We start from the raw sequence: 14,067 nt of genomic DNA, 5'->3' as shown, positions 1-14,067 counted from the left end.
GAGAGAGAGAGAGAGAGAGGTGGCATGCAGCCAACGGAGAGGACGGGGGAAAAGTTGGGGAGATTTAGTCGCAGGGACGGGGCAGTGGAGAAGAATCAGTCACTGGGGCTCCGCTGAGGAAGAGAATGAGTGCAGCGGCTTTTCCTCCTGTCCGTCTGTCTCTCTATTTGTCTCCAACCCCCTTCTCCCCCTTCTCCTCCCCTAATTGTCTCTCATACGGGGTTGGCGCTGCAATGTGGCTGTCTCTGCAGTGAAAGTGCTGGCTGGTGGATTCTCCTTGAGTGAACCCTGACTGTGCGCAGTGAGCGTTTTGCCGCTGCAGCCGCTGTCCTGTACCACACTGACTCAGCTTGTGCAAGCAGGCAGCCTGCTGGCCCCTGAGTGAACACCAGCAGCAGCAGCAAGAGCAGGTAGGCCTGGCAAAACTTGAATGGTACTTCGCATCAAATCATGTTTGCATGTTATTGTTTTTTTTTCTCAGTTTGAGCCTGTTTTACATTGAGGAAAAGCGATACAGCTTATCATATGTCACCTGTCATATCTGGAAACCAGCATGCAGAAAACAGCTGTAAAACAAAAAACATGTTACTTTTAACTTCTCTGCCTATATGCTTTTATGGTGTCCCATTAGAAGATGTTCCTTCTTCGCTCTTCTTGGCTAAGTTTCTCTGTCCCATACTCCTCCAATGCCCTCTGTCTAACCTACAGTCTCTTTCACAGGAGTGTTGTGTGGGCTGACAGACAGACAGACAGACAGGCAGGCGGGCTCACCAACCCCCCTCCCCCCTTGGACTACTGCAGGTGCAACATTGGGAAAAGTCTCCTTTGGGGTCCAGAATCCCTATAGGCGTTCCCTGATTTACCCTTCAGTATACCAGAAAGGGCCACGTTGTGTTAAAGGATATTCCTCCAGCTATCCTGAGACCCGGGCTGGATCCTGCAGCAGTGTCTGTTTTGGAGTACGTCCGGTAGCCATGGAGGTCCAGTGGGTTGGGGTTGAACCCCCAAGGCTGGGCCCTCCACACACAGCCGTCGGCCTGATAGTCTCTATTCTGCTTGGTAATGTCTTATCACTCCCTTGACGTCACCTCCCTTTTGTTTGCTCCCTCTGTCATTATGCCACGGCTGACGTGCAGTCAGTGTTCCTCCTCATTGCTCTTTTTTGTAAAAGTTCATATATTTGTTTTCTCAATTTTGTTCACTTCCTATTGATTACCAAAAAAGCCTGTGCCACTGTAAGCGTGTTTTTGTGTTGTCATGCATCGCAATGAAGCTGAGAAATAAATATGAGATTGACCTTCATGTGCTTCTGACCGACGTAGGTGTTCGATGTTATTATTATTATTATTATGGTATTTATTGCACTCGTCAGAACACTACTGTAGGGTTTGAATGAGGATTTTGCTTTTGAGGCAGGATTGGTTTGTTCTTATTGTGGTGTTGGTTCTACCTGGGAACACACAAAGGACAAGACTGGGATTGTTTGATAAAAGTGTGTAATGTTTTTGCAATCAAGCAGCTCGGTGGAACCTGTGATCCATATTGGTTAGGGGGGGGAGGGGATTGCATGTCCACAAAAGAAAATGAGGCCCTGTGATTCACAAGTGCATTGTGCTGTACCAGATGTGTAGTAAAAGAGCAGCACCGTCACTGGGACCAGTGTCCAGTAAACCATTTGTATACCAGTAAACCAGTAAACTCCTGAAACGAGATATTGACAATGAAAACGTTTGCGGTGACAGTACAGTAAAATAACAGTAGCTATTCAGATCTGCAAGGTAAATTCCCACGCAAATGAGAGACTGACTCTGCCTCTTACCATGTGTCTTAAGATGTTTTGGACATGGGCTATCAGGTGTAAACAACATTATGTATCAAATGAAGTATTTCCTTGACCTCTTTCAAAAAAGAAAAATAATGGAAAAAGCGTCACATTAGGAGCTAAATTTAGTCATAGCTGACTGGCATTTAAGTTTGTCATCCTGCATTTGCAACTTTGTTACTATATTAATAATTTACAGTATATAGATTTTTTTGCCTAACCTGCTTATGGGCGTGGAGCATCAGTAGAGCAATAGTGCAGCAGAGAAGTTAAATCTCTTGGAGACGATGTGTCTTTCTGTGACACTATACAGTATGTGGAAATTGAAAGCTGTTAAATTACCTCTGATTTGCAGTCAAGGACAGTTGATCAATTTAATTATTCTTCAGAAATTCAAAATATTAAACCCTGGCCAAACTCTACCTCCCATTTACACTGACTTACAGGCGAGCTTGTGTTGCCAAGTAAAGAGTTAATGATTTCTAATCTAAAGAATAACTATTTCTTGCTCCCAGGTGTTGTCTTTATTTAGAATAAACAGGGACATTTTGCCAACCTATAACAAAAACTGCTTGTTAGACGTAATCAGCAGATGCAGGCCAGCAGATGCAAGTAGCAGAGAGATGCTGCAGCGGATTATCCAAGCATCATCATTATTTTGTGAAAAAAAAACATCAAATTTGTTTTCTATTTTAAAATACACTGAGGTGGTGGAGAAGGCACCTCATTGTATATTATAGACTGGTTAGTTTGTGTAAACATGTCCAACTATTGGAAATCAGGCTTAAATGTATAGAGATATATGACAAAGATAGTGTCTGTGGGTGCATTTAAAGAAGTTTATCTTTATCTTTTAATTAAGCAATTACAGTAACTTGTGTTACTATATACAGTATGTCTCCTCCCACAGCTTTGATCTTTAATGAATTTGATGATTTTTATCAAATCCAACTCAGAAATATTGAGTTTAGTATCAATATTGAAATATTGCGTTCAGTATTACAAATCCAACATCAGTTGGGCTGTAGTTTTGTGGATAAACATAATAACATAAACATATGCATTTATATTTATCATGCACATTTTTACGAATTTTGTGGAGAGCATACATTTGTACATTCATCATCGCTCTAAAGTTGACGTATATAGGCTAGTAACTGGAGCATCGCTGTTCTACTTTTATCTGTAGCACCAGAACTTTACCTTGCAGAACTAAACTTAAATTGGAAACCTCTGTAAGAAACACAGGAGAGACAATGAGCAGTATAGGCCACTGATTTAAGGTAGAGCAATATTTGAATGTTGACAGAGCCAAAACACAGGCAAATCAGGGTTCTTTAAGGCAGAATAGATACATTATAATAACAGTTACACTAACACATGTGCACGAAGAAAAAGACAGGAGGGGTGATGCTGATGCTCTCTCTTGTCACTATTTCTCCCACTGCTTTTGCAAGCTCACTGTGCTGCATTGGACAAGCGTGGAGAGAGGGAGTTTGCGGGATAGCAAAGAGTGAGATGAGAATTAATCAATAACATTCCCACATACAGTGTGCCCTCCTTTTGCCGTGGTACACCGTATCGGCTGCTCTCAGCAATACGTTATTGCTATTTGCTGCAGTGGTGTTTGGCAGACGTTGACCTTGACCATGTTATGAGCAAGGCGTAACACCGTGTGCAGCAAACAGAGGGCAGAATCACAGGAATGTTGGAAACAGGCCAACAAAAATGTCACAGCTGCTCCCATAACAAATGATTATATTCAGGCTTATGTCGGTGTTGTGTTTTCTCCCCGTAACCTCTGCATCTGCATACTAGTCCTGCACAGCACCTTGGGAGTGTGTAGTATACTCCTCACGCACTAGATGGAAGCATTCAGCACGAGGTGCCTTAATGGTGTACAGGAGTGGGCGAATAGACATACAGACTGAACTTCACATGCTGAAAATATATCTATTGTGACTTGGCTACCTGTGACCTTGACACATGCTTAATCACAAAACTGAGCAGCTAATCGGGAAGGTGGATTAAGCAAAAGATGAAAGAGAGAGTTTTGCTGACCCATCTGTTTTGATTGGAGGAAGTAAGATTCAATCACTGCGACTTCCTGTTGATGTCTGACTGTGGTCACAGGTGTACGGTTACAGCAGATTTCATCCTCTTATTTACAGTAACGTCACAGCAAGGACTTGGGGGTATCATTTTACTGAGGGTTTGATTAGTCAAGTGTCAGCATTGGCAACAGACACATTATACATGTAACGGTGTGTTCTTTAAATGATGAAAATGTAATTGAATTGGTCGACATGGTAAATAATCTATAATTGTTGCCCATTAAGTGTTCCTCTTATTTACAGAATAAGTGAGTATGTTTGTGTGTTTACTTAAAATAGTATCAAAATTGTCTGAAAGATTTGAATAATAAGGTGGTTTAATTTTCATGCATACATTTTAACTTTACAAACCGAAGTGCTGTCCCCTGACGACAAGTTTTACGTTTTTTATTCCAGTGTTTTGGTGTGAATGAGGCAGATTTCCTCAATTCTTTTTCTAACCTTTCTTCATAAAAGTAATCTCATTGGGACCCAGGATCTCGTTCTCAAGAGTTACTGAACAGTACTTCTTGCCTTCTTACAGAGAAAAATAAGCTAATTAGCTAGCTTAGCATAAAGACTGGGGAAAGAGCTAGTTTGGTTCTGTATGAAGATAACACAATCCAGACTATTTCTTGACCAGGCACAATAACTTCCTAAAATCTTCTCTGGTTTTATAACAATGGCAACAGGACCACAAACTCACTGAGCAGTCTGGCACATACCTCCTGTGAAAGTCCAACTTGTCATTTTAACACAGCTTTTGTGTTGTTTTAAAAATTAAACAAATGAGGCAAACTCTTTCCAGTCTTTATGCTAAGCTAAGATAACTGGCTAGACCGGCCTGTGTCATTTCATACAGGCCGAAGGTCCCACAGTAGCCTGGCACCGCCCACCTACCTACTTCCGCTCAATTTTCATTTCACTTCAGTAGTCAGTCTGTAAAAATTAAATGAAGTACGATGGTCTGGTGGGACCATGCTAGTCCCACAGCCTTATGTTCCTGAAATTGACGTTTAGGTTTAGGCATCACAGCTGGGTGGTTAGGGTGAGTGGACAATGAGAGGTTAGAATAGGAGTGACACAACACACACTCACACACACAGACACCCTATTCTATATTATATAGTTAGATTTCTTGTGGGAACATATGGCTATGGCACAGACACTCTCCCATCCAGCCAACTATGACAGTGGTATCAGTCTTTTCACCATCCCCTCAGCGTAAAAGCAAATAACTTCCTAAAAATGTTGCTCCTAGTCCTGCCCTGTAAGGCTGATTCATACCCTGTGAAGTGTAATCTTGTTTCTTCTATCCTTCCCTTCCTCCTCAGCTCTGTGGCCTGCTCAGGCCCTGGAGATGTTTGTGGGGAAGATTCCCTTCCTGGAGGCAGTGAATGGCAGCACCGTCCTATTGCCTTGCTCATACGCCAGCTGTATCGGCATCAAGAACCTCTACTTCAACTGGCAATTCAATGACAACGGCACCATGCAGAAGGTAAGAAGCCTTCTGTGTGAGAGAAAGATTTGTGTGTGTACACGTTTTGGTAACCTGTAAGTGGTATAGTTTTGATGCATTGATTGACAGCACGTTGGTCCTATCAGGTGTGTGAAGCCACGATACACTCAGAGGAGTCAACGCCGCATCTGAGTATATTTCGAGAGCGGGTGGAGTTCATTGGGAAGAACCATCACAACACTGAAAAAAAAAGTATGTTGGATTTACATGAAAAAAATATGTACATCGGTTCCACGCAATAAAATCATGTTTACTGAAAACGATTTAATTACAATAAATAGACATAATTACTTTTGGTTATGCAAACATGACTTTTTCATGTTAAACATATTTAATTACCCCATGTTAAACCAACATGATTTTAATATAAATTGTTTATATATTTTTCATGTTCTCTATATTCAATTATTTCCTGTTTAGGAAACATGATTTTTCTATTTAAATTACACATTATTGTCATGTTAAATATACCCAACCTGATCAAGTAAGTCTGAGACTATCAAATTATAAAGGATCTGCATAATTTCACATATTTCTGTGCACTGATTTCTTTCCATACTAGTCTCTTATCTGCAACATGTATCATACCATTTGCAAATTAAGGAACAAAGAACCAACTTTCTTTTCAACATGTGTATTTTTATTTTTTTTAAATAATACAACATTTTTAACACTGTAATTCACAAAACAGTTGTTTACCTTGCTTGGGAAAAATTTGCAATTTGTGCGCAGTACAGCAGGACACAAATCAGGAGAACACAATAAACATCTACAACTGCTACAATCTGAAAATATTACAATATTAAAGTTGGTGTTAAGAGAAATTGATTGACCATGCTCTGAAATGTGAGAAATAATAGTTTGCTTTACCACCACTATATTTCACGGTAGCAGCTCTATTAGTTAAAGAGAAAACTGCAAATCTGACGAGGCACTTTGATGCAAGAGGCACATTTTGGGATCACATGAACGCCAGAGAAACCGTCTCTTGAAAACACAGTAGACATGGTGTATGTAAATAGTGCAAAAAGGAACAGCAGAAGAGTTGCATGTCAAAAGTCCAGGATAAATGCAGTCCATGAGCAACAATTATCCAATGACAACAGCTCACTCAGTCTGTTTTTGAGAACTTGGGCTTTCTTTGAGAGTGTGGTGCCGTCCAGCTCCATCACGACTTTCTGGAGCACTTCAAAAGTGTACTTTAGTTCAGGAGGGTAGTTCAGGTTCAATGCGTACATTAGGCCAAACAACATGGCAGCAGCTAATGCAACGTTGTCCAGTTCCTGCAGTATCTGCTGGCCTTCCAGGACAATCCCCATGTCCTCTGGTCGACTGGTTGCATCATGTTTGAAAACGTATATTCCCACCGTGGTCTCCTCAATGGATTCTTTCATGGCGGCTTCATCCTCTGCCTGCACAGTGAAATCACAAATAGAACAGAGTGAGAAAAAAAAAATCCATGTTTACAATGTAATTATAATGAATGTGTATGTTATTTAAAAGATTTTGTAATTTTAAATAATTAAAGCTCGTCTGTCTGATCCTCTTCTTTTTGCCCTTTTAAACTCAAATGCGGTACATCATTTAAATAAAAAACCCTCTATAGGTAGGGCCCTATGAAATCCGTTTTATTTTTTTCCAAATTCCGTTATATTTTGACAAATTCCGTTTTAATCTTCATGACTTCTGTTTTAACACTAATTTCATCATCAGAACGAGTGTCTAATTAATGCGAACAAATAATATTCTAACAATTTAATCAGATATAAGAATACATTTAAAATACATCACAACATTGCACTGTGCTTCAAATAAAAACAACTACATGACTGTAAAATGAAAAAAACAGATTTGTTGAGTATAACAGAAAATAAAGCAAACAGATTCCTTTTTTATTGCCCGATTCCAATCATAGGGCTGCGCTGATAACACACAAGAAAGATTCATTTTATTCTTTCTTTTTAACTTGTATAAAGCACTCACCTGTGAGTCATGGAACTGAAGCAAAAATGTAACTAACCTGTCCTTGAGGCGGCACAACCAATATAAATGTTGTTACTAAACACAACTGAAGTGTGTTGTGTGATTTGCATCAGTACAGTAGCCTAGATCTATTTTATGTTTTTCCACCAACTACATATTTTAGTGCTCAACATAATAGCAAAATCAGTAAAATAACTTCACTCACCAAAAACTCTCACAAGATTAGCTTGGCCTTCGTTGAGGTAGACACACAGCCCCTTGAGAACGCATTCCCGCCCTATATCGACGTCATCATCCTAGGTCAAAGGGATTAGAAAAGCGAATTTTGGTTAGAATCCTTTTTCTCTGTCAAATTTTTCTATCAACTCAGTAATTTATTTACCAAAAATTCATTCTTACTTGACTCGTGGGCGCCAAAATGCTCTCAAGACGTTTGCCTATCTGTCCTCCTCTCTTCTTGAATAACTTCTGAAGTTTGAAGGATAGTATATCTAGCCGTGAGAGAAATCTGGATTGCAGGGGCATGGTGGTAAGGCGCTTAAATTCTGCGTTAACCAACAAACATTTCCATTCAACAGCGTAATAAACCTCCCTCATTTGTTATTTTAATATGGCATTATTAAGGTAATTCCAGACATCAACCACTTTAAATTAATTAACATTTAAATAGATTCGTAACAACGAAGTGAAATGCATCAAACATAGCATGCTGTATTGTAGCGTCCCTCGGTAATAATGCCACGAGACGGAACTGGGGTGTGCTTGCAATCTATTTCCAATTATTACACAGGCTACTGTGGGCCGTAGCCAACACCAAAATAACAGAACTATTGAATAAACAGTTTGCTCTCTGTGCTCACAAGTGTGTGTACCTCGAACTCACGCTCTCTTATTAAGCCCAGTTCAGACCAAAGATTCGCCTTGCAACTGCTTGCGACGAGACGGTTTTAGAACGTCGCGGGGAATAAATCGCAGCAGTGTGAACTGCTCATTGCAGCGCGTTGCAAGGCGTCGCAGAAGATTCAACATGTCAAATCGCAAGGTCCAGTTTTAGAACGTTTCGGCGGTCTCGTCGCAAGGAGTTGCAGTTGCAAGCAGTTGCAAGGCGAATCTTTGGTCTGAACTGGGCTTTAGCCTAGCTCATTCCTTAGAACAACAACAACATTTCCCCGTTCTCAGCCAATCGACAACCTAAAGCCCATGACATATTTACTGTCTCTGGAATTCCAACAACTCAACCCAGCGAACTTAGCATAAAAAAACTCCTCCTTAAACAGAGTAACACACATAACACAACTCACAGCATTACATGTCCCCCAGTCCGTTACAATATTTTGCAAGCTAAGTATAGCTGGTAAAGAGCAAAGCACCTAAACTATGATTGAATGCCTTTGCTAACCAGCAATGCTAAACGCTAGCCACTAATGCTAATTCCAACCGAGAGTTGCTAACGCTAGTTTTACTCACTCATATTAGGCACACATTCAGATCCACATTTTCATCATGGTATCATAAGATTAATGGACGGAATTATGCCGAGCCTGAAAACACCAATGTAAAAAGCTGAAGTAAATCAATGCTAGGCGTAGAAGTATAAAACAAAGAAAATACATTACCAGGGACTTTCCCCACCGTGGGATAGTGACAGTGAATGTGAATATTCCCCCAAAAAAGCGCCAACATGTGGTTGCAATGCGGTTACCCCCCCCCTACCCCCCCAGCGAACTACACCAATTAACTTACTAGTTCTAACTAAAGTCAACAACTATACACTCTAAAACATTTCACACGATAGAAAAACGTGCTTTATGTCCTAATTTCGTGAAATAGTAACAGACTTAAATTATAGTAGCTAACTGTTTAGGCCTAACGGCAGTGAATGGTAACCTTAGCTAACTTTAACACATTAGCATAGACCTTGACATAAGCACGTTCCTCAACCTTAAGGGCAAATAAAAACAAGCTTTTAGAGTGACTCACTCTTAATTGAATTACTTTTACCTTGAAAGAGAACTCCTCGAGATCCATGTGCATTCACCACAAGTGCAAAATGGCGAACGGTTATTCTTCTTCCACTGCCTGATGACGCGTTCTTAGTGGGCGGGGTTCCAGACAAAACATAACTTTTTTATTTATTCTTAACATGACTTAGACTTGGAGATTTAACATTCCTCAAAGTCATAACAGTTCTACATGATATATATATATGTTTTGTTGAGAAACATAAATTAAACGTGTTGTATGCACTAAATTAATATTTGTAAATTGAACAACCCCACATTTAGCCTACCTTTTTTTCAGTGAACAACGTCTCCATTCTGCTGTGGAACATCACCTTCGAGGACGGAGGAAAGTACACCTGTTTTGGACGCAACCCCAAAGAGAAGGGAAGGAACCACAGTGCCGTCTTCACCCTGGTTGTGGTGGACGAGTGTGAGTGGTCAACGGCTGTGAGGGAGGGGTCTGATTTATTTTTTCTTTCACACTTTGCAATGGGGTCTTCAGGCGAAATTATATTCCAATAAATTGTTAAATTATATATGCAGTATATATCATTATTTAAAAAACCTACTTAAATTATCACAAACCAGTCAGTTATTCATGTACCCAATTAATAATTCCCCTACCCATTTCTTGCAACGGTAATGGGCTTAACCATGTTGATCAGTGCTCAATTTACCGAAATACCCTTATAGATACTACTCGTTTAGCTATAAGCCCTGGCATACTGGTTATTGGCCAAATGCAAATGTGGGACCTCTCATGATTGCTTCAACCCCCCATAATGTGCACAGTGAAAGTAAAAATAAACTACAACATGCATACATTTTTATGGTGAAGAAGATAAAATAAATCAGGCCACATAACAAGGTCAGTCCTGCTGAAGGAATGTTTAGCCCGCTGAGAAAATATATAACCCTGTAGACACATACACACACACACACACACACACACACACACACACACACACACACACACACACACACGCACACACACACACACACAGTCCTGGAGAGTTGATAATCACACTTTCCAATAATCTAAGCACTTTCTTGTGTGGGATGATCATGCAGTTCATGCTCTTCACTCAAATCAGCAGTTTTTTCCACAAAATACCTTAAAAAGCTTCAAACAATAACCTGAAAGTTACATTTCTCAAAACTTTGGAAAAATTTGCAAAAAAGTTCCACCATCCACCTACCTAGATGTTTCCTAAGCATATTCCATCCTGATATCAATGGTTGTCTGAAGATAATTCTTCTACAGTTGTAGGAAACTAACAGCTGTATAGCTCTAAAAGTAGGTAGCAACTTATATCCAATTAGAAGGCATTGTCACAGCACATAAGGCAGCCAGGGAGCTCTCACACCACAATGATATATAAATGTTTTAATTTTTATGTTTATATGTATTTTTCTCCATCAACTTTCGTCTGGTGTTTTTTTGTTGTGTACAGTGAGGGTGGTGGACAACACGTTGGCCAAGATAATAGGCGCATGTGTGGGCGGATCCCTCGCATTCTTAATTGGCTTCATGTTGATCAAGAACTTCACCCTCTATGTACTTGCCAAGCTTGAGGAGAAAAAGTGAGTTTACACAACCACCTAAAAATTCATCTGCAACTAAACCATTTCATGCCCTTGGACCAGAGCACTACTGTGCACGCTGAAGTGGAATTTAAATGAAGCAAGCTCAAAGTCTTCAGGCTGCCAAGTTTGTACAGTTCTAACTCTGTCTCATTCTTCTTTCTTTCCTACCAACCCCACTGCAGTAAGGAGTGCCTTGTAACTTCATCAGGGATCGACAACACAGAAAATGGCCTCTCAGGATCCAAAGCTGATACAAAACCAACACCAAAAAAGAAATGAAAAAGTGCATGTAAATATAACCTTATGAGTACTCATATGTATGTACCTTCTTTGCATATATTTGTATATGCACATGTGTTACTTTGCGTACATGCAAATTCATCATGTTTAAGTCGGGATCCTAAGAAACTCTGCCTGGCTGTGGCCTTCAAAGGGGAATATGCACATGTGTAAACCATGGTGACACACGTGCACTGAAAAGCAACTGTGCAGATGGTATACAACTAAAGAATGTAAATCATGTGTGCACACATTAAGTATTTATTATGTGCACACAATTTAATATCTAAAGGATAATTGCACCTATATATCAGAGACACTTCAAACAGACTAATTAAGGATTAATGCCTTACTTTAATATATATATGTGTGTGTGTGTGTGTGTGTGTGTGTGTGTGTGTGTGTGTGTGTGTGTGTGTGTGTGTGTGTGTGTGTGTACATCCCACCGACAACCTGATCCCCGGAAAATAAATTATAGCTATAGTGTCTTACTTTTGTCGCCGCCATGGGGAATTCTGAGTAATGACAACAACACTGTCTGCGCATCTATTTGAGACAAGCCTTCGGCGATTGTGCATGTATTTTATTCCTTCTGCTGTACATACAAGTTTTTCTTAGCAGTAGAATCAAGAACTGAAACATTTTGTGGGCGCTACTTGTGATTCTGCGCCAGTGTTAGGGGGCGACACCAGTATTCAAACGCAAAACTAAGACATTCAGAGAGAGTTTTTTGGAGCTGATAGGCTTAATCAACTTTGTGTCAACTAATTTGGAAATGGCTTGAATGTAATGGATATTCATTTAAATGAACAAGTAACATACTATAGTAGAGCTGCAACGATTAATCGACAAATCGATTATTAATCGATTATTAAAATAATCGCCAACTATTTTGATAATCGATTAATCGTTTCAAGTCATTTTTTAATAAAAAAATTCCTAATTCTCTGATTTCAGCTTCTAAAATGTGAATATTTTCTAGTTTATTTAATCCTATTATGACAGTAAACTGAAATATCTTTGTGTTTTGGACATAAAAATACATTTGAGGAAGTCAACATGGGCTTTGGAAAATTGATCAACATTTTTCACCATTTTCTGACATTTTACGGCCCAAAACACGAATCGATTAATAATCGATTAATCGAGAAAATAATCGACAGATTAATCGATTATCAAAATAATCGTTAGTTGCAGCCCTATAACTATAGCTTTAAACGAGTTATCTTCCTCTGTTGTCATTTTTTTGTGAATGTTCTGAGGAGCAAGCTTAAAGAATCCAGTCACTGAGCCTGAAAACAGCGAAACCTTAAAGATGCAAACAGAATGAACTTTTAGACAGAGAATGAATAAATGCCTTTTAAGAAAGGGACAATGGAAATGCTGTTGTAGACACCGGGAGCTGCTTATTTAGCTTGTGTTAACAGGGATTATTATGCAGTGAGTATAAACTGAGATCATGCCTATCTCAGTATGCTAAGTGTCTCTGGTAGATAGTTTCATTTTGAATTTGTTAGATTAAAACCAAATCAACTGAAAACTGTATTAAATGATGGGGCTGTTAATGTGAATTAGTGTGTACATGTTAAATTGTGTGTGAAATAGTTGTATATCATTTTTGCACAAGGCTGCACCGTTGAAAGTGCATTGTAGCCACGCTGTGTCGATAATTGTGTTTGGCCACAGCCAGAGCACATAAAACATGTGAACTTTGAATGTTTTTCATCTGAAGCCTAAACAAAAACACATTTTTGTTTAAGCGCTTCAGACAGAGAATAATGCAATGTAGTTACAGCTGGGCTGAATCCCTCTTCAACTTAAACCAAATTTACAATGGCTCTTCAATAACTGGATCAACTGAATCATAATCAAACTTTGATTTTTAAATGATAATGTTGTCCTATCTCACAAATCTACTAATCAATTTATATCTTCTTTCAACAAATCACTTCAAGTTGTCTGATCTATTGCAACAACTGCAGTAAAACAAAGACTGATCTAACTAGCACTTAACACAAATGATGTTCCAAGGATATTGTAGGATTCAGCTCAGCTCTTCATCCTCTATCTTCTCTTTGCTTGATATAAAACACAGGTGCCTGTTAGTGCTTCTATGCTCCAGCGAGGGCTACATATTGCAAAACAGTTCATAAAACTCTGCAAACACTTTTAGTACAACAAGCTTCTACACTGACATGATAGACAATCCCCTGAAACACCCCCTACCCCTGTCCTACCCTCCTAGAAAATGAATGACCCTCTGATGATGCTGCTTTTAAAACAAATAACCAATGCATTTTTAGCATGTGCAACATGGGCCAGATATTAGACACAATGCTTGAAAAAAGAGACACTTTTTGGAAAAACATGTTCCAATATACTCACAATGATAGCGTCAGCTCTAAGGTTAACTGTAAATCCCATTCTATGCCGTGCTCATTTCATTGTGGATAACCAAGGATGGGGCTAAGCACTATTTTGTGATGTGGATATTGTATGCCTGGATGATACTCAACATGTTCCCTCTGCATAGTATGTGCCTCTTCATGGGTATGGCTCTTTTGTCCGGAACACTGACAAACATTCATTCAGTCAGTCCTTGCAATAAATCACCTTTACCAGCTGCATTGCAGCAACAACAAAAAAGATACATCTGGTCGCCCTGCCAATGCATACAGTAAATGACCCATAAATTCATGGCTCTTTAAATGATCATGGGATAAAGCGTCAGATACAAGGCCAAGTTGGTGGGTTGTGGATCAAGTATAAACTCTATGACAC

At 39.5% G+C, this 14,067-nt stretch overlaps 1 protein-coding gene across 1 annotated transcript; it reads left to right on the top strand.

Moving 5' to 3' along the window:
• scn4bb (sodium channel, voltage-gated, type IV, beta b) lies at positions 1 to 11,286 on the top strand (the record flags this gene model as incomplete). The annotated part of the gene is made up of 7 exons (XM_080040761.1): positions 1 to 410; positions 721 to 1,059; positions 5,250 to 5,413; positions 5,521 to 5,626; positions 9,719 to 9,850; positions 10,875 to 11,004; positions 11,190 to 11,286. Exons 2-7 carry the CDS (start codon positions 975 to 977, stop codon positions 11,284 to 11,286), a joined length of 714 nt encoding a protein of 237 aa, XP_079896887.1. The 5' UTR covers positions 1 to 410; positions 721 to 974.
• Positions 11,287 to 14,067: the final 2,781 nt, after the last annotated feature.

The sequence above is a fragment of the Ammodytes marinus genome, assembly GCF_949987685.1.
Source record: "Ammodytes marinus genome assembly, chromosome: 14".
NCBI lineage: Eukaryota > Metazoa > Chordata > Actinopteri > Uranoscopiformes > Ammodytidae > Ammodytes > Ammodytes marinus.
The sequence above is the reverse complement of the archived record's forward strand: the minus strand, read 5'-3'. Positions and strand labels throughout refer to the sequence as shown.